The sequence below is a fragment of the Tachypleus tridentatus genome, chromosome 12 (assembly GCF_004210375.1).
Source record: "Tachypleus tridentatus isolate NWPU-2018 chromosome 12, ASM421037v1, whole genome shotgun sequence".
Lineage (NCBI taxonomy): Eukaryota > Metazoa > Arthropoda > Merostomata > Xiphosura > Limulidae > Tachypleus > Tachypleus tridentatus.
In genome coordinates, this window is record NC_134836.1 from 23,405,269 (window position 1) to 23,428,184 (window position 22,916).

At 30.9% G+C, this 22,916-nt stretch overlaps 1 protein-coding gene across 1 annotated transcript in view; it reads left to right on the top strand.

The window, feature by feature from the left end:
• Positions 1 to 3,748: 3,748 nt before the first annotated feature.
• Positions 3,749 to 22,916, top strand: part of LOC143235197 (kielin/chordin-like protein) — a 114,537-nt gene continuing 95,369 nt past the window's right edge. The window contains 7 exon segments of the mRNA XM_076473127.1: positions 3,749 to 3,886; positions 4,731 to 4,820; positions 8,965 to 9,103; positions 12,613 to 12,777; positions 13,942 to 14,149; positions 19,319 to 19,428; positions 20,044 to 20,136. Coding sequence (XP_076329242.1) covers positions 4,764 to 4,820; positions 8,965 to 9,103; positions 12,613 to 12,777; positions 13,942 to 14,149; positions 19,319 to 19,428; positions 20,044 to 20,136 — 772 coding nt within the window. The 5' untranslated portion in view covers positions 3,749 to 3,886; positions 4,731 to 4,763.

Genomic DNA, 22,916 nt, shown 5'->3' on the forward strand with positions numbered 1-22,916 from the left:
TAGGTGGCATGTAGTTTTACCAATATAGGTAGCTGTACAGCTACCACACGTGTATTTATGTAAGAGCCATGAGTGCATGAGTAGGATATATTTGGTTTTAAACATTTTTAATTTTAAATGTTGAGGTAAATACTAAACATAGCTTAATTAGTGGGTAATATGTTTTGATTATTTTTTAATTTGATATTTGAGTTTAAAACTTTGTTTGCCAATGAAATAACTGATAAAAACTATTTTGAGACAGTGTGTGTTCTGTCAAGAGTATCCCAATACTTGGTGGTAGGTGCTAATAACTAGCTCTCTTTCCTCTAGTCTATCAGGAACGAATATACAGCTTTTCTGTAGATTTTTTGTAAATATTCTGAAAATACGTACTTTCTCTAATAATAGTAAAAGGATGGATAGGTCTCTATGAATTTGGCATGTAAAAGTTATGAAAAAAACACTGTTGCCTTATTTCCAAGCAAGTTTGTTGTTTTAATTTATTTCACTTTGTTTTTGTAGGTAACTCCAGTATAAGGATATTAATTATGCTTATTAATATGGAATGTATTATAATTCTATTAATTCTGTCTTGCTTTTGTTTATCCTGAAGATGTGTATGATCAACATTAATTATGTTTTATAGCTGCTGCTTACGACCCCCTGTTCTACACAGTACATTCTTATATTGATATGCTGTATTGGAAGTGGCAGAAATTACATGGTAATATTGGAGACGACAGCTATCCCTTAGAAAATCTGGACACTCCCATGGTTCCATTCAACCTGGCTTCTCATGATGTCGTACATTCTGAAGAAACCATGTGTGTCACATATGCTTTACCTTCAGAAGGAAAGCCTTGTAATGGTTCTTTTGACCACTTCTTTGGACCTGATGGTTATGATTTGAATGGTATAGTTACATTGATTTTCATGGCTTGGTATGAAACAGTTATTGTGTATTAATGATGTTGTTGTTATTAAAACGTTATATGCAGCTATACTAAAATATTTGTAATTTACAAAACTTTTGTGATTCAAAACACCCTTATTATGCATGGACACCTGTGTGATTAACAATGATTGTATAAAGATGTTTTTACCTGTTTTTATCAGTTGACTTACATAGTTTGATGTAGGTCATGAAAGATGTACTTTTTTTATGCTCATGATTATGAACTACTATGTACAATATTTTTTCCAAATTCTACTTATATAGGATATGACATGCAAGGATTTGACAAGTATGGATATGATAGAGCTGGATACGATATCAGTGGATATAACCGAAGTGGACATTATGATAACAGAGACCTTTATCACTTTGATGGCTTTAATTGGGAAGGATACAATCGTGCTGGGTATGATAGGAGGGGGTACAATCAATATGGATATGACCAAACAGGTAATTTTCTAATTTTTTTTTAATATAATGAATAGTTTAGTTTCTTTTTATCTAAATAAAATTTTGCACACTAATATACAATTCAATTATTTAGTTATTTTTATTAGGAAATAAAACTTTGAGATATGTCCTGAGAAGTAAACACTTGTCATGTCTTTTAACTAAGTTACCTTATATAAAAGAATATATTTTCCTTGAAAGTGTCACACAAGATGTGTGTTGATTAAGTGAGTAAAGGAGAATATCACCAAGAAATTCTATTTGTCATCTCATGCATGGAACCATATTGATAACACATAGAATTTGTGGTTATTTTATAAGTATGGACATATATATGGTTTTTATTATCAGTAATGTTTCATAATATATAAAAAAAATTCAGGTGTAGAAGCAGTGTAATAATAATAATAAAATGACTATAAGTTCATCTTCCCACTTTATTTTGCCAGTAATATTTTATTAATGTATGTAATTTCACAAAATAATAATACTTTCTGGCTTCCATTATGTTTCTAATAGCAATACAAGATATTATTTACTTTAGGTTATATCATTGTGTTTCAAACCATATCAATAAACGTGATCCACTTGTGCATTGATGTCTGATGTTCTTTTAGCTAGTAGTTTCTTTTCTTGTTAAATAACACTCTCATGAACTTTATTTTGAGGAAGCATCATAGCTCATAACAATGTTATATATTTTAAGCCAAATAAAATTTGTTTTTAAATGTAATATAACTTAAAAGGGCTAGTATGTCTTTTTGGAGAAGTTTCCGAGCTAAATAAACATTCACCAGTTATCAGTACTATTATATGTTATCAGCTTCTCACAGTTTGAAGGTAGAAGAGTCTTACAATATTTCAGAGTAGCAATAATATTTATGATGAGCACTTATATTACTACACGCATTAAAAACGATATAACTTTTGAAGAATTTGTCTAATTGTTTGACAGATAATTTAACACACAGAATTAGTGATTTATTTGAAATTTTCACAAATCCAGAAGATTTTTAAATACCTTTTTACTTAGATTTACATGGTATAATAGTTGGAAATTTAGATCCAGTCATGTTATTAGTACATAAGCCTCTTGTACTCATTTTATATTCAAGCTTAAATAAAAAGGGGTAAGTTCAGTTATTTATCTTAGGCTTTGCATGTTGTGAGACACATTTATTCTGGAAAAACAAACAAACAAAAAAACATTAAAAAGAGTTTCATAAGATATATGTGTGTACTTATAGAATGGTAAAGTTGCTATTGTGAGATCCAAATTCAACTTAATATTATTTAAGTTTCTTGCTTGTTTGTTAATATAAGAACTTAAAGCTAAGCTGAGTGGCTTAGAAATTTGTGAATTTTAGTAATAAATTCTCAGTTATATACAATTTAAAATTTATTAGGTTACAACCGAGAGTGCTTTGACATTTATGGCTATGACTGTGATGGTTATGATCGTTATGGGTTTAACAAACAAAGGTATGACAGATATGGAATTGACCATAGTAGAAGAAGGATAGAAGCTGATATTGGAGATTTTTATGATGAACATGGCCTTGATGTATATTGTCTTAATTTTCAGGGTAAGCTTGTTTGTTCTGAACTTGTGATTGCTTTTTCTTAAAGTAAGTGACATATTTCTGAATACTCTAATGAACCCTTTTTTGTCTAACTTGTAAATTTTGTTCTTTTTATTTTTATTTTGTATTAAGACATTGTAATCCACTGAACAAAAATACTGACAGTTGTGTCATTTTTCTATTAAGAAAACACTATTTTTATTGATTTTTTTTTTTTTACAGAAAGAAGGCTATCTTTTAACATAATTATTTTATCAGAAGTTGTAGGAGAAAACTTTACCACTCTTCCAGTCATGAGTTTTGTTGACATTAATAAATAAAAATTTATTGGTAACAGTATAGAACTATTCTTTCTTTTCTCTGGGTCTCCAACTGGTACAGCAGTAAGTCTAAAGAATTACAATGCTAAAATCAGGGATTCAGTTCCTCTCAGTGGACTCAGCAGATAGCCCAATGTGGCTTTACTATAAGGAAACATGCACATGCACACTCTTCCCTGTGGAATACACACAAGATACACATATTCACAGTAGTCTAGCACTGAAAAAAAACTAATCACTTTCCATTATGCTGTAGACACTGCACTTAATTATCTCAGTGTTGTTAAATTTGTTTTCAGTTAGAATAATGTTACAGTAAAATGTATTAATTTTAATAGGTTTGAGTGTTGATGGCTATGACCGCTTTGGTTTTAACAAGGAAAGATTGGACCGTAATGGTTGTAGCTGTGGCTATGAAGGACCCTTTGTACTTATAAATGCTAGACGTCTCCAGGATATTTTACACCATCAGAGTAGAGAGTTTCTTCATACTCTGCCTCGAAGTTGCAGTAGACAAGACAATGTGATGCTCACACTTTGGGAAAATCAAACATGGAAAACAGAGTAATAAAACTATTCATTTCTCATCATTTAAGGTATGTGATATTATAAACTAAACATTTATTTCGTTAAAATAAATAATGCTACAATGATTTAAACAATTTTAGTTTTTCTCCCAGCTGGTTATAATTCAGCTTGTAATTTTTGATACTGTGTGTGTGTATTTTGTAACCCTAAAAGATAACAGGATACAGATAATTTTTCAAACTAACAAAGAAAACGTAGTATTATTGGTTTTATATATGTGTAAGCTATAATGATGGGAAAATTATAAGTAAAAAAAAAAAGACTGCATTATGAACATTTCACAGCTCACATTACGTAAGTTAAGGACAGCTAGTGCAGATAGCCCTCATGAAGGTATGTGCAAAATTCGACCAAAATAAACCAAATTTTTTATATTTGTAGTATACATTGATTACCTCTTTTGAATCAGTTTTCTAGGCTAGTGATGTACATCCAATCAAATTAATACATTAAGCATATCTTGCAAGATAAAATGTTCTCATTGATATAGTGTTTTAGCTTTTGGAGCTGTTTTCATTATATTTCTTAAGTTTTATTGAAAACAATTATTATATACTTCAGCTGTGGTTAGGTTCATCCTGTAATATAATTTCTTGATAATGTATACATCCAAAGTAGCTAATCACACAAGATAGTCACTTGTATTTTGGCCCAAGTGAAGTAACTATTATTGATTGTACTTCAACATCTTTTTCATTATGTTGTACGAATATGAAATATTATGTTTAAATATTCAAATTAGTTAATTTTTGATGCATATGTGAACTTCATAATTCAAGTTATCTTTAATCTATTAAATTGCAAATTATGTCTTTAGTCTGTGGGGTTATTATTATGTTTGTTAATTTGCAGCCAGTATCAACTCATCAGTCTGTTTGGTCTAAAATGTTCTGCTTTGATGCTGACATGTTTCTTTCCCACTGCCCTTGCCAAGAAGAGACTGTAAGTAAACTTATTACATTGTCTTGAGCATAAGTAAAATACCATATATTATATGTATTGTACTCAACATTTGCTAGATATCACTGATTTACTGCAGAGGCAGGGAATCCATTACTTGATTAGCTGATGGAAAAGACAGCTTTCTATTCCTGGATGTCATGTACTCTCTTCCCTGCAAGAAAGTCAGTTAATTGTCAGTTAGTAATAAAGATCTTTGACACAGTTAGAAATAAGCTAAGTAAAAGAATTGTGTTTACTTGAACAACTTTTCATTTTTGAACTGAACTAAAAAATATTTATATATTAACTAAGGGAATATAAAACATATGGTACCATCCTTCATATGGATTATTTTTGGATTCCTCAGTGTTTATGTGAAATTCTTGTATTTCAAACCATTTTTGTCTGAGAATAATGTCAGAATGCACTTAAGCATGGAGGAATTTTAATATTGTCTCGATGTGCTACACATGAAATGTCCCATTGTTATACTGCTGGTACCTTAGTTGTGAGTCAGAGTTTCGTTTCCATACTTGGAAGTTAAGTAATTGAAGCACTGAATTGTGCAGAAGCATGATGAGAGGAAACAAGAACATTTTAAATATTTAAAAGAAATAATACAAGCAACATATATTTATTTAGTTATTTGTTTATTCATTTTGTAAGTGCTTCCTCCCAAATTTTAACTAGTGTGTAAATATATATACATAAATATACATCAGAAAACTTCAGTTAAATTTAATTTGTACAATAAATAGAAATGTTTTAAATGGGCTTGTATATATTTGGGAAAGTTTCAACTCTATACTTAGAAAACTTTCATTAATTTTATCCATACTTGGATTTCTCTTTTGGAAATTAGTATAATTTGATGATTAATGCCATTATTAAAACGTAATTCAGTTAAAATTAAGCCAGTTCTTAGAGGTTTAGATTTAACCTTAATGATGGGGTGTGTATTCGACTTAGTAAATTAAAAATTACTGAGAAAAAAGTTTTTCTTTTGTTTTTGAATTTTTGGATATGATGATTGAAAAAGTGTGTATATATATATTTACTGATGGATAATAATAAACATTAAAAGACACACCTAGGAATTATGTTTAATTTACAGCTTATCATAGAAAGAAATTTATCTATCTAGAGTATCACAAGCATTACAGTAGTTTTTGTAAGTTTGAGGCAGTTTTTCTGGGTGTTCTGCTATTTCTAACTCAAATAAATTTACTTTTGTTCTATGGATATAAAAATAAGAATGCAAGTTATAAATATTTTTTGCTTGTTTTTACTAACTTTAATATGTATTTTATTGAAATTCTAAGATTATAATTATCCTCTTCACACACAAAAAAAAAACATTTTCCTTATGCATTTTCTTAAAGGTTGTGCCTGCCACTAGCCTTGAGACAAATCCCACCTAATTTCATGTGTTTTAACATTAACAGATGACATTGTCCTGCAGTCAAAGCCCTCCACTGCTGGGAGTGTGACACAACCTCAATACAAAGTAACTACCCCTATGCACTTGTACTCATAGTAACTTCATATTTCCTCATGGCATTGAACTGAGCAAACAATCTGTTTCCCTGTGTCTTATTATTCAGCTTTGGCAAATGATGTTTTAAGCAAGGCCTGGTATCATTTGTTTCTATAAGCCTATTTCTACCTTTCTTAGATACTCACCTTGATACACAACACTTTGTCATGTCCTATTTTTGGTACCTCTTTGGCCAGCTCAGTAATAATTTTCACCCCCCCTTCCTTTACCCATTATTAACTTCCTTTCAACCTCACATATCCATTTGTCAAGGAATATCATCCCATCATTTTCATGTGTGGGGTTTATCCAATCTTTTCACCCCTTCAGGGTTACCATTATTAACTTTTCCTATCTTAGGATCACTCTTCTTCTTGACTCCTTTATTAGGTATGTTTGTCTCTAGTTGTGGATGCTTGAAAGATTATTCACATATTTTTGCATTTGATTTGTCACTGATTTCATTCTCTTGCATTTTATCTTCAACTCTTGGACAAAGTCCTACAGGTGGGCATGTGGATGACTTCCCATAACTTTGTTTCTCTTTATCTACACCCTATGATGGTTTTGCCTTTTGATTTATTTCAAGTTCTATTTATTTCCATTCTCATCTTTCAGAAGAATATGTCCAGTTTATTTTTCAGAACTTGTTTTTAATTTGATAGGATCCTGCCAAGTGATAGTGTTGCCTCCCATGGTATACTTGCCCCAAATTCATATCAAACCATGATAACATAAAGTGATCACACCATCTGTGCTGGCCTACCAGTATCTGCTCTGAGACCACGTGTTCTGCAGGCAAGACCACTCAAGGTATTCTTATGGTTTACATATGTACTCAATTTTCTGATTCAGACTCTGTGTTTCATGGACTATTATGGAGAAAAACCAGAAAACAGCATCAGGGAAATGTTCTGCCCACTTTTTCTAGCTCATGCTTGCTGGCTTTAAAATAGAGTTTGATGATCACTCATTGGGCTGTATTTAGTAAAAGGCTTTTCTGGTTGGAAGTTCAGTGGGAATTTGATACTTTTCTGGGCCTTTCAACTGTGAATTCTTTTTCCCTCTTTCCCTTTGTTTGGTGGAGTACCATGGAGAAACCTAACTGACTGGGCTTATCAAAATACATTTAGAAGTGAGGACTGTTGTGACACTGTTAGTGTGTTATGGGTCACCCCTCTAAACCATAACTAACAAAACTTCGCCTTTCTTCTGATCACACACTATATGAAACTATGCTGCATAATTAAACTGCCATTCTCTGCTGCTAGAGTCTATTAGTAGAGTTGAAGTGAGCACACACTAGACTAAACCATACTGCATAACTACAGTGTCCTCCCCTTGCAGCTGGAGTCTGGCTTGTAGAATATATTCAGCAGAGTGGAGGTGAACACTACACCTATTGGCTCACTGAATGATTGTCAATAAATAGTCAGGTTCTTATAAATCTCTTCCCTGAATTGTTCATTTGTCTTTTTCCCATAACATTCTGGCCAAATAGCATATGCTGGGTGAGATGGCATACAATCTCCCAGGAGTGTACCCATACAGGGCCTCTGCCATTAGATGTTACACTTCATGGACTCCCCTTTGGGTGCTTTCTGAGGGGAGCTCATCAAGGTAACATTTTGCAATGGCCACTCTACCATTTCAATGTGGGATTCTAGCTTTTCTGTGTGTGTAGGTTATGGTCTCAGAAGTTTATATTTTTGTAATGAAAACGTATTTCAATACATACTTCTTCACACATTCCAACTTTCCACCTCTGGTGCACATTTTTTATTTTGTTTCATAAGAGAATGAAGTTATAAGGAGTGCAAGTGCATTGAGGGGAGTTACTGTGTATGGAGGTTGTGTTGCCCTCCTGTTGGTGTATCTCTCAGATACACATTTTCAAATGATGAAAATGTAAACTTCAGTAACTTATAACTCTTAAAAATATGTTTTAGATACATCCAACTAACTGTTTCTAATGCAGAAGGTAGCATGCAAGAATAAGAAATCAAAATTTTGTTATTTTGTATTTACTTATAAAGTTTGTGAAGGTTATGAAACCATTACATACAGTAAATAAAAATAACAGACATGCTAGTCTGTCAACAGTGGTTATAAATCTTTTCTAAAAATTGCATTTACAAAAGTAATTTTGTAATTATGCATTGAACCAATATCAGTTGTTTTTGAGCACAAGCTTGGTTAGTTCAATAAAATGTCTAATCATAGGTATATGAGAAATAACCAAAAGGATGTAAATATAAAAATATTCTGTATATATACTTTATTAAATTAATGTTACCATGGTTTTTTTAAATGCATCTTTGTTAATTATTTTATCATTCTATTTTGGAAGTTAAGCACTTTACTTTTAGAATATGGATATTGTTTTTCTTTTATATGTTGCAAAAGTTTATTGCGACTTAATAATTTTTTTTGTCCATTTTTTAATTTTCAGAGTGTAGATTCTGTTTTTCTTTTCATATGTTGTAAAGATTTACCACCAGTTAATAATACTCTTTTAACTTTCTATAAACTTCTTAATTGTGCAATGAATTGGAAAGATTTGAATATAAAGGTGGTTGTATTTGTTTTATTTCTTCTGATTTAAAGGTACAGCCTTGTGATGTCACTCCTGATATCTCTGAGTGTCAGAATTACAGAGAAGCTAAGCGTGTTTTGACTGTTTGTGACAGCTGCACCACTCGCTGGCATATTGATGGTCAATTTGTTGATTGTTCAGAACCTCAAGGTAGCATATCAAAATTAAAAAGTAGTTTTAAAATATTTTTGTAAATAACAAAACATTTTTAATCAGTTCTCAGTTATATATTATAACTGTTATATCAGTGTCTTTGCAATTTTTAAATTTTGGCTGTGTTAGTTGCAAAAGTGTTTTAATATTCTGATTATTATAGTACATGAGCTTTATCAGAAGTGTGAAGAAATTATATAATTATATTATGTAGATATTAAATATCATCCATGTAATGGGATGGTATTTGGTATGACTATCACATGGCTTTATCAAAGCTAAATGTTTAATGAAAAAAGTGTACACATGCATTTTATAGGAACTTTGAAATTTCCAACTGGTGAATTTTGAAGCTACTAGAGAATTTGCTTTTATATAGCTCATGCTGCTTAAAGGCTCAATGCTAGTTATTTGGTTATTTACTACACTAAAATACGTTAGTAAAAAGTTTTGTCTTTTGTGACATAGTCAGAATAGCTTATTGATTATGTCATAGGGCATTTAATGCTAGATGATATTCTCCAAGAAATGTACTTCTGTGACAATAGCTCATGCCAGTGTTTCTGTGTTCCCAAAGTAAAGTATTCTGTATTATTATTTATTGTTATTTTCAATAACAGTATTGCTCAAACTATTTAATTTATCTGATGTCATTACACTTTTTTATTATTTTATATCATTATACTTCTGGTATAGAGATTGTTCTGCACTGTTAACTTAATATATGTATTTTAGAACTAACCTAAGTTTACTAAGCTGGCTGTATCTCAAGATATATTATTGGAATTATGGACAAAAATATTGCTAACATTTAAGTTCCCAACTGATGAAACAATGTATTCCAATCTTTATAAGTAGATATGTAAGAGAAATATACATCATTAACTACATTGATGTCTAGGTTGGTTTGTTGTTTTAATTTTAAGTACTTAGCTTTCTCTGATTGAAATTTAATGTGTTAAGTGTGCAGACATAAATGTGTAACTGGTAAATGGTAAGTGGTAATCAAATAGAAATGACTCCTCACTCTGTGTAAAAAGTGAGCACTGCTCTTATACTTTATGTGTGGGGTATTCTTTATGTTGCTTTATTACACATTCAAATGTTGATCAATATGATTTTAATGTTTCTAAGATGGAACAATTTATATGAAATATAGTTTTTATCATTAAACAAAAGCACTCTAACTTTGCCTGTGTAGTTGCTTTACATTAATATCTCTCAAGCAGTTAATAAAAACAGTAACTATTTTAAATAATAAGGTTGATAAGCTCTTTTGTCACGGTGGGAAAGAACTAAGAGATATCATGGTGATCCATGATTTCTAACTATGTCACTTTATAACTGGTGCTAACCATTCTGTTTATAGTAGGGTCACTAGGAATTATGAGTAAATGAATTAGTTCATTAATGAATAGTAATTTATCTGTACATTTGTTGAATGTAACTTACTTAATATCTTTCTTGAACTAAAATGATTATTGATGTTGTGAACTATAACCAGGGGAACTCGAGGTGGAATCATTGATGTCAAAGTTACTATATCTTAAACATTTATAAATATCACTGAGAGAAGATTTCATTGATGTTGTCAGTGGGTCCTGATTAAATATAGCCTCATACTTAGAACTATTAGATTAAGTCTCATGCTGCTTACACACAAAAAAAGGAAAAAACGTTATTATTCTGTAACTGGAATTTTCTACTCACTCATTTAATTTGTCTTATTGTCTGTTGTACATTAAATTCCACTGTATTTATAGTCCAAATTAATTATTAAAACATGTGTAACCATCTCTTCATTAGTTCATATAACTTGTTGTTTTTTTACATGCTTGTTGCTTTAAGTACTGTTTCATCATTTTTTTAGTTTTTTTTTTTATTCTGTTATAACAATATATAGCCATGTTATTGATACAACAAATCAAACAACCATGTTACTGCTTAGATAATGTGACAAATTGTAAATTTACAAAGCACAATAGACATTTTACAATTTTTAGAAATGATTTAGTTATTAGTGCCTAGATTGGACTTTTTAGTAAAATATTTCAAACTATAAAACACAAATATTCAAAGAAAAATACATCAATATTTTAACACAGTAAAATGATAAGAATAATTCATGAATTACAGAAAAAAAAGGATTCAGAAGGAAAAAAAAATTAAAAGATTATACAAACACTTCTCCAAAGTGTCATAATTAATGGTCAAGCAAGTAGCTGCAGCAGTCTATTTCTTATAATAACAAATATATTTTGTGTATTTTTTTAATTTCATTAATCTTGTTCAACTTAAGATCTTAAGCATTTTTGTACTAGACCACAATCTTGAATACTGTACATTACTCACAACGTATTATTTATTTAATGTAAGCATATGTGAACTTAGCATACGCACATCAATTGTAGGGTGCCTTGTGTCAATTATTTTGATATAACAATAACTTATTTAATACTTAGTGAACACTAGGAGGCAGGTGAGATAGGCAAATAAAAATGTATCAGAACTAAATGATAGAAATAAAAAGAAAATATATAAATGATAAAAACAAAAAATCATAACTAAAAATAACATAGAAATTTTTAACTTGCACCCTGGTTGTGGAGTTTTTATCAGTCAACTTGTATATATTTTTTTTTAATCCCACTGCTAACATATGTTTTGCCTCCCAGTGGTTCAGCGGTATGTCTGCAGACTTACAATGCTAAAATCTGGGTTTCGATACCCGTGGTGAGCAGAGCACAGATAGCCCACTGCGTAGCTTTGTGTTTAATTCAAAACAACAACAAAAAATTCTTATCTTTACTGCATTAAATTTATATGTAATTTATGACATCATTAGTTCCTAAGACAGTAACAGCTAGTAAATTTCAAATCATATCTTACTTTCTGGCTTTATTTTAAAGTGTAATCTGAAAACAAATGTGAAGACATTCATATAACGTTCTAGAAACTTTTACTTTCTTGTTTAAAAGTACTTGTGGTTCTTTTAACATAGTGTGAATTAGATTGAAAAGCTGTTAAGTTACTGGCACAGACTGTCTTTAGAGTAGGTGAAATTTTTAAGTGTATGAGCAAATGGTTTAAACTAAAAGGCTCAAAACACAACAGAAACATAGTAACTACAATTATACTTATTTAAAAAGTTGGGTTTATTGTATTGCAGTTTAAGTATAGAAGCTTAGTTTAATACACTTTTTTATAATCTTATAAATCGTTTACTTTCAAAATTCATGCATTTTTGATGAGTCCACTGGCTGATCAGCAGTTAATTTACAGACCATATTAAAATTGAGGGTTTGATTTCATGTGAATAAAGTACAAATAACCTACTGTGTAGTTTCTCATTAAGGATTCAGCAACAGCAACAGCCCAAGGATAGTTAGTTATCATAGTCTTAATATACAATTTATTACACAACTAATTTTCAGATTTATGTATGTATTAAATAACTATTTGATTTATAAGTTTCAAAATTATTTTGAGCTTTTAAATGTTTCCAGATTACTGCATCCCTAACCCTTGTCAAAATGGAGGAACCTGCTTATCTTCTAGATGGCCTCAACATCCTCACCTAGTGAGTTGTAACTGTGCTCCACAGTTTGAAGGAACATACTGTGAGCATCCTGCTACTCAGTCTTGCTACTTAGCTGTGGATCCTGGGAATAGTAAGTATAAAAGTATAAAAAACCAACAATAACAAAAACTCAGGTTACCCAGTTCAGATGTTATAATTAAAACAAAACAGTTAAATCTGATATAAAATATATTTTTATAATCAGTTACAAAATTAAAATTTCATGGGTTTCATTCAGATTATACTGGAGATAATTTGTGAAAATATATCAAGGTAAGTTTTAATCACTTTAATCTTCATCATTATGTTAATTTTAAATATTATTTACAGTGGTGATGGCATTTTTGTTTTGTCCTGTGTTGTCAAAAAAAACAAAACATTATGGTTCTTTGACAAAATATACATTTATATGATTCTTTTTATTTCTAACCATGGCATAGAAGCTCATAGAATGGCATCGTGTCTTTTTCTTAAGTAAGAACTTTTAACTTGTAGCTCCTTCATCTCTTGACTGATTTGAGATAAAATTGCAGTTTTGGACATAGGAGGTCACACTCTTTTGATTGGTGTATTAGATCATACTCAAGGCCTTATAGATTTGTTTACTCTAATCCCACCAAAGTAAATTTCAATATGTGGATGGTCTGGTAGAGATCCTGATGAATAGTAAAATTGAATTAGATGTATGGGCACCCTCTGCTTGGTGCATAAAATATAGTTAATAAAAGAATGAAGGAATCCTCATTAGCTGCATCACTATAAATTATTTTAGACAGGATTAGAGTAAATTAATCTATGAGACCTTTTTTTTCCCTTTTTATTAGCTATATTTTTGTGTGCCAGCAATACCGAGCAATACTCATCAGAATCTCTACCAGTCTATTCTGAAATTGAATATCTTGCAGTTAATTAAATTAATTTATGAACCATGCATGTAGTCAAATACTTCAGTTGAAAGGGCTTGACCTCCTGGGTTCAAACTATAATTAGATCTCATATCAATCAATAGATGATGGATCTATGGGATAAAAGTTTCTACTTAAAAAAGTATAAAACCACAAACTTGGAGCTATTCTATGAGTCATTATGCTATGGTTAAAAAAAATGTTTAAAGATTAATTTACTCTTATCCTGCTTAAAAGAAGTTCAAGTGCCATGGCTGTTGAGGATTCTCTCATGTTTCAGAAAGATATGATTTCAAAAGTGGATGTGTAATTAAAATATTTCTAAAAAATGTTGTTGTTACACACTATAGAAAACTGTCATGATGATCATCAAAGATGGTTCTTCAACAAGTACACTGGGAATTGTGAGCCTTTTATATATTCTGGATGTTATGGTAACAGCAACAATTTCCCATCTTACTATGACTGCAGAGTTTCTTGCATAATCGGAGCATGCTGTTATCGTATGCCACTTTATCCTGATCGACTGTATGGCTACGATGCTGAGGGCTATGACAGGTAACATATTTCTTTAGATTATTGTCAAGGTTTTTCTATTCTATACTTGTATGTTATTGAATAAATAAGGTATTATTACCTTTCTAAACTTTGATTATTTTCTTCTTAAACGCACTATAATTTCATGTAATCAGTTGAAGATGTGATTTTGAATAGAACTTGCAGGAGTAATAGTACAGCAAGCTGACTTTTAAATTTAATTTCCTTTGTATTATGATTTTAATTGTATTTTGTAGGTGTTTAACTTATTTTACTATTGATGCTTACATCTGGCTTTCATTCAGTAAAGAAGTAGCTAGTATAGTCTGTAAAATGTGTGTTAACCAGGGAAGAGTAAACAGTCCTATACACTTTAGTTACACAAACAAAAGGGAAGAGTAAACAGTTCTATACACTTTAGTTACACAAACAAAAGGGGAGAATAAAGAATTCTATACCCTTTAGTTACACAAACAAAAAGGAAGAGTAAACAGTTCTATATCCTTTAGTTACACAAACAAAAGGGAAGAGTAAACAGTTCTATATCCTTTAGTTACAGAAACAAAAGGGAAGAGTAAACAGTTCTATATCCTTTAGTTACAGAAACAAAAGGGAAGAGTAAACAGTTCTATACACTTTAGTTACACAAACAAAAGGGGAGAATAAAGAATTCTATACACTTTAGTTACACAAACAAAAAGGAAGAGTAAACAGTCCTATATCCTTTAGTTACACAAACAAAAGGGAAGAGTAAACAGTCCTATACACTTTAGTTACACAAACATAAGGGAAAAGTAAACAGTTCTATACACTTTAGTTACACAGACAAAAGGGGAGAATAAAGAATTCTATACCCTTTAGTTACACAAACAAAAAGGAAGAGTAAACAGTTCTATATCCTTTAGTTACACAAACAAAGGGGAGAATAAAGAATTCTATACCCTTTAGTTACACAAACAAAAAGGAAGAGTAAACAGTTCTATATCCTTTAGTTACACAAACAAAAGGGAAGAGTAAACAGTCCTATACACTTTAGTTACACAAACAAAAGGGAAGAGTAAACAGTTCTATACACTTTAGTTACACAAACAAAAGGGGAGAATAAAGAATTCTATACCCTTTAGTTACACAAACAAAAAGGAAGAGTAAACAGTTCTATATCCTTTAGTTACACAAACAAAAGGGGAGAATAAAGAATTCTATACCCTTTAGTTACACAAACAAAAAGGAAGAGTAAACAGTTCTATATCCTTTAGTTACACAAACAAAAGGGAAGAGTAAACAGTCCTATACACTTTAGTTACACAAACATAAGGGAAAAGTAAACAGTTCTATACACTTTAGTTACACAGACAAAAGGGGAGAATAAAGAATTCTATACCCTTTAGTTACACAAACAAAAAGGAAGAGTAAACAGTTCTATATCCTTTAGTTACACAAACAAAAGGGAAGAGTAAACAGTCCTATACACTTTAGTTACACAAACAAAAGGGAAGAGTAAACAGTTCTATACACTTTAGTTACACAAACAAAAGGGGAGAATAAAGAATTCTATACCCTTTAGTTACACAAACAAAAAGGAAGAGTAAACAGTTCTATATCCTTTAGTTACACAAACAAAAGGGGAGAATAAAGAATTCTATACCCTTTAGTTACACAAACAAAAAGGAAGAGTAAACAGTTCTATATCCTTTAGTTACACAAACAAAAGGGAAGAGTAAACAGTCCTATACACTTTAGTTACACAAACAAAAGGGAAGAGTAAACAGTTCTATACACTTTAGTTACACAAACAAAAGGGGAGAATAAAGAATTCTATACCCTTTAGTTACACAAACAAAAAGGAAGAGTAAACAGTTCTATATCCTTTAGTTATGCAAACAAATGCTGTATTTTACAAGATAACTTTGAGAGGTTATTTTTGTTTGTTTGTCATTAAGCACAAAGTTATACAATGGGATATTTGTGATGTACCACGTGTATTGAAATTCAGTTTCTAGTGTTACAAGGCCACAGACTTACTGCTGGTTGTTGGAGAGCATTAAGTGTTCAAAAACTTACCTTATTGACTTTTTATTTAAATAAAGAAAATTCAAACACATTGGTATTTTGACATGTCTGACTATTTAAGTACATTGGAAGACATTTTCTTTAATTGAGAAGATCAGATTTTTGGTTTCCACTTGGAAGAAACTCAGTTGTTTTTACTAAGGTGTGGCTTTAAAGGTCTAATAATTTAGGTCCTTGTTGCTATAAATTGGCATCTTAGACTTTCACTTTTGGTAACTATCAATAATCTCTCTAACTATTTGGACTAATTTCATATTTAACCAGTAGTTTCAGTCTGTTTACTTCAAGCTCAAGCTTATAATAGCAAAAAAATTCCAAAAAGTAAACTGTATGATACATTTATAAATATTTCTTGATTGATCATTTTTGTTCATTTGGAAATGAGGGAACAAAAGTAAACGAAAACTGTTAACTTTGAGTTAGATTAATGGTTAACTCCCTAACATTAAAAACAACAAAGTATTGTCTACAACCTGACAATAATAATATTATTAACACAAGACCTTTTTAACTAAAGTTATGGAAACTTTCACAGTGAATTTAGACATTCAATCATTAGACTTTAGATTGTTAATATGAAGAGAAATAATTTTAGTTAGGTCTTTAAATCTAGTCTCTTTTTAATAAAATAATAGCTAATGATGTATAGTACTGGATAATACAAGTTTGTAATTAAAACAACAAATAAAATTCCTACTTGAAAATATATCCTAGTATTTAGTTAAACATTTTAATTTCATAGTACTTTATGATTGCCTTTGTATTTAACTCAAATACACAAATCTCATTAAAAACTAAAAAGGAATAACGGTAATATCAGTTTACCATTGAGAACAACAAAGAGTCTGAAATTGAAACCATTTAGAACAAGTTTGATGGCCTGTTGAGATTGTAGGCCATGAATTGCCTCCTATAGATACTGGCTATACATTGACTCTCGATCCTTGACAAAAAGATGCCATTAATGAAGAAAATTGGCAAGTCAAGCTCCCCATGTGTAGTCACCAGTACTGTTAGCAAAGTGATGTGTTGTCAAAGAGAACAATGAGACGAGGCATCCTAAGAAGGAAGGACAGGTTAGGGTTGGGAAGGAAAGGAAACTGAAACAGGTATCATAAAGAACTATGATTGAGATGAATGGGCAACAAGATTGGATAGGGTAGACTGTTGTTGTACTGATGAAACTTGAGACTCCAGGGATTCAGGGATTGTGTCAAATATGTAACACCATAAAATAGAACCAGATGTGAATTATGAAGAAAAGATGCTGGTAAATAGATGGAGTTAAGGTCACACCCCAACCTAAGGGGTACAACAATAGAGAAACTACATATGCAAAACCAGAGCCAAAGAACAAAAATGGAAGAAAGAAGGGAGAGGATGACACCAGGTAACCCTTCAAGATTTTGATGGAGAGCCTCAGAGATACCATAAAAAAGTTGTGAGGAAGGAAGTGGTTCATAGGAAATAGGGGCAAGGAATAAAACATAGCATGCCTGAGAAAAAAAAAAAAAGTAAAAAAAAAACTGTAGTAGGCTTAACTATAGTTTCGGGAAGGGTATGGGAAAGGCATGAGAAAATCAGAAGGTGAAAATAGGTGGTGCAAGCCCTCATTAGTCTGAACAGACTCAGTGTGTTCTGGATGGAATGGGGCAAGGTTCACAGATAGATATGGACCCAAATAACATTCAATTTCCACATGACAAACGCTGATTAATCTCCTGCCTGGTTGCTTGCACTTGAGGCCTGTGATGCAGCATTAGTCAAAGGCATGACCCTTTAAGTAATAACATGGACTTCAGAATTTATAATCAAGAAGAATAGACCAAAACTGGAATTATATATAATAATGAGACTGTAATAAACTGGGATTAAATGAAATTAAAAAAAACAAAAAAAAAACTGTCTAAATAAACTTGGAAGTTATTTAAATGAAAACCACTTCATGAGTATAGTAAAGCTGATTGTGAAACTATAAACAAAGAAAAATGTCAATGCACAAACACTTTCAAACAAGAAGTGATAATTTGGTATAAGCTTATAGAAAGAGTCATATCAGTATATCATGCTTTTATTGGTGGTTAGAGTGATCCATGATGATTTTCACGAGAGACATTTTGGAATCATTTGATTCCATTAGGGAGTGCAGAAGGCTTGTGCAGAAGTGAATTATTTTAATATTTTACATAATTAGAGACCACTATTTAGATTTTAGTTTCCAGTTGGGTATCAAAATTATGATGGCCTTAATTTTATCAGCCAGTCTTCAGGAAAAGGATAAAGTATTTCATATGGCTTCAATTGTTGGCAAACTGTATGTGGTGACTTGCCAAAAGCATACTTGTTATAACTGATCATTAATTTTTCAAAAAGTATAAAACAAAATTTCAAGTGTTGCTAGGAATGATGGTCATTATATTACCTTTCTATAATAATTTTATTTGTTATAATGTTATTGCCCCCAGTGGCTTAGTGATAAGTCTGGAAGCTCATGATACTAATAATTAAGTTTTCAATACCTATGATGGGCTTAATACAGATAGACCATCATGTAACTTTGTGTTTAACAACAACCAAAACAAATCATAGTGCTATCTTTATTTTAAAAAAATAGTTGTACATGTAATTATAGGATTCAACACTGTCTGGAGTTTTGTGAAATACAGTGGAACCCCTCTAAAGCAGCCACCTTTGGGACTGAGACAAACTGGTCTGATTAGAGGGGTGGCCTGATTAGGGGGGTTCCACTGTACATAATTAGGGATTATGTAAACAAAAAAAGGGACTGTGATTGAATGACCACTTTCAAGGGGTGACCGAATCTGAGGGGTTCCACTGTAGATTTTTTTAAACGAATAAAAAAAAAAGATTATTTATCTATTTGTTTAGTCATAGTTTTTGTACTGTCATTCAGAATTGTCAAAGAAAAATATTTTTAAATGAAATGCATTTTTCTTGGGTGACACAGATCTTTTAAAATAATTACTGTTTGTTGTTAATATGATTTTGTACATGTGTGTGTAAATGTTTTGTTAATTTTAAGCCACATTACTGTACTTAACTGAAACAAATTAATTGTACATTCAGATTCTAAAATATTTTGAGCATCTCTTTTTATAGATATGGATATAATATCAATGGATTCAATAGAGAAGGAAAACCACACTCTTTTAATGATTATGTTGGAGGTTCTCAAGAAATTTATGATGCTGATGGTTTTGATTATCAAGGTAGACATTTTCTTTTTTAGTAAAAGGACATGGTTTATCATATCTAACATTTTTATTTTCATAAGAAACCTATATTTCTCAAGGAGTGATTCAACCAAGTACAATTAGCTCTTTAACCTTGCTATGCTTGTATATTAAATTTATTTGGAATAAGTTTTTGTAACAATTGCACTTCCATTGAAAACATTTTACAGTTATTTTGATGTAGAGTATTTTGATTTTGACACCAATGTGAAAAAACAACACCATTAAAAATGTTGAAACATTTTTACTGTTAATCAACAATTAATGTGTATTATTAATTTATAATTATTTTTGTTAATATAGTTTTTGATGAGTAAACTAAGAACCTGTTTGTGTAGTATTATAATTTTTTACGTAAGTAGTTATAATGTTGTTTCACTAGTATTTTTAAACCTCTGTTATTTTACCATTAGAATCTTTTTTGTCCAAAATAGGAAATTGTGTGTTATCAGCTTTCAGATGTTTTAGAACAAAATATTTTACCATTTTAAAAGTAAAACATGAGGTTGTTCCACTTCTTGTAGATTTCATGTAAAAGGAATTTACAAAAATAACCTAGTTGAAAAATATCTGTATATTTTTTTTTACAAGGATATGATCAACAAGGTTTTGATAAAGATGGATATGATCGCCTTGGTTACAATCGTCGTGGCTACCACAAAACTACAGGTTTTAATATGACAGGTGAATGCACGATTCAGAGTTGATTTTAAAACAAAAGCTTAGTTGATGTATGTATTCTGTTTTAATTTACTACAAAAACATGTTTGCACTGAGAAATTTCAAAACACATGAAACAGAATACAAAATCTCTGATTTGATAATCTGCCTGTTGAACAAATGGGTTAACACTTAAGTTTATTTGAAGCATTGGTGAGTAGAGTCAAAGCTACTTTTAATTAAACACATGCTACAATCATTTAATGTGCAGAACAAATTCTTGTAAAGCACTCTTTCTGCCTAAGTGTGTCCAGAAACATATTTTGATAACACTTAAAATGTCACATTTAGGTAGTTTGAATTTTAATAATATGATTGTTAACTTGAGTGTGTTGTTTCACATCTTATCTTGATTATGTATAATTGATTTAGCTTGAACTTATACTATACTATTATAAAGTGCATATAATTGTTAGCTTAAATAATTTGTCAAATTCATCTCTTTTTAGAGGAAATAAAAGAAACAAAGGTGTTTTCTGGTAAATTAAGCATTACTTTAATCAGACACACAAGAGTAGGTTACATGGATAAGACTGCTAGCAAACTTTCAAGTTTTTGCATTATGAAATTTTCATAACATTTAAACAGTTCACTGTTTTTGTTAATTTTTAAAGAAAAATTATGTGTATATATCTAACAGTTTTACATTATGATTATGAAAATATGTTTTATTTATGACTTTGTCACCTGTTTTTCATCATAAGTCTTGTGATATCTTTTTTCAAGTTGTGAATGTGAGGAAGTTCAGTTTCATAGGTATATATTTCTTTCTCTTTGGATCATCAGATTGCATAAAAATTAGCAATACACTGTTCAATGGCTTGTTCATGAGATAACTCCATTATTTATTGTATAGGGTATTTACTATATGCATTTGGCATTTTATTTTTTCCCTATTTGGGCTGCAGATTTAAAAAGCTAGGGACTGGATTTCAGTACCTGTGGTAGGCAGAGCACAGTATGTAGCTTTGTGTTTAACTGCAAACAAACATTAAATTTTGTCACTTATCTGTTGTCTTAATTTGTGTTGGTAGAGCAGCCACATTTTCTTACTGTCTCAAGTTTCAATTCAGTGTTTCCTGCAAAACGTAAGCAAGTGTAACTTGTGACACTTGAAGTGATAACAAAACTCATTAAACTTTTATGGCTGAACCAGGTATGTTAATAAGTAATCATTTTAATCTCTAACATGTTTGATTTGGTTTGTTTTGAATATTGGACAAAGCTACTTGAGGACTATCTGTGCTAGCCGTCCCTAATTTAGCAGTGTAAGACAAGAGGGAAGGCAGCTAGTCATCACCACCCACCACCAACTCTTGGGCTACTCTTTTGCCAACATACTGGAATTGACCCTCATTTATAATGCCCCTATGGCTGAAAGGGTGAGCATGTTTGGTGTGATGGGGATTTGAACCTGCAACCCTCAGATTACGAGTCGAGTGCCTTAACCACCTGGCCATGTCGGGCTGCTCTAATGTATTAGATTAGGAATTGACAACCCAAATAACAAGGAGAGTCATTTGTTTCACATTTGGTAAAAATGAATGTTTCTGAGAGTCATAATGCAGGTAACCCCTGTTTCAGTAATTGGACAGCTTAGAGAGTTAAATAACTGCATACAGCTCTGGAGTTGAAGGCTACTGACCCCTATGTTAGATGAACATGAAAGTTTTCACATTTGTATGTTAACATTTTCATGGAACGTGGGTATCAGCACCCCTTCACAGCCTGCAATTTATCCATATTTTGTACTTAAGAAATAGATAACTAGCATTATTACAACTAGTTTAATTTTGTTACAAATTTGGCCCCAATGTAATTTCATATACATTAGAACATATGATATATATATATACACACACATACAAACATATATACATAATATATATGTATATATACGTTTCGTATGTATATTATATATATGCTAAACATTAACTAAATGAATGTTAGAGAAGCAGACACATACATATGATCTCATGAATGTGAAAATCTTACAATACTCTTCATTCTCCAACTATGCGACAATGTTCAAAATGCATCTTCTTTGATCCCAAACATTGCAAAAACGTAAATAAACTAAAAGAACTTGGCACTACAAGGTCTACCAAAATTAAAGCAACACTTATGGGCCCAAACACCATCACACACCTAAATCTTTCTTTTTCAAATCTTCTTCATTTGTTAATACATTTTAAGTTTTAACTAAATAATGGATGTACTTATATTTTACTTATTTAACATATAGAAAACACTATAATGATCATTATATTAAATTAATATAAAAGATGACATAAAAATGTCAGTTGTGGCACTTGAGTATTTCAAAGTTTGTGTATTAAATGTTGTTATAGTATTTTCAAACTTAAAAAACAAATGTTGTGCAGGTGCATAAATGTTTATGTATTACTAATGTTTTTATTTTTATTACTGAGATTCCTGTTTGGTCTCCTTTCAGGAGTGGTCCCCAGTGCCAGTGCATTAGCATAGTTATGCCATTGATCTCTAAATTACCCAGCAATATTTCAGAAGAATCCAAATTATCAATACATTTCAATGTGTCATGTATGTTATACCAGAAATTATTCAGTTAAGTAAAATGCATATGTGTTTTCTTGTAGCAAAGCTACATCGAGCTATTTGCTGTATCCATCGGGGGAAATCAAACCCCTGATTTTAGCATTGTAAATCCAAAGACTTACCTCTGTCCCAGCAGGGAAAAATTAAGTAAAGAAAAGACCCAATTA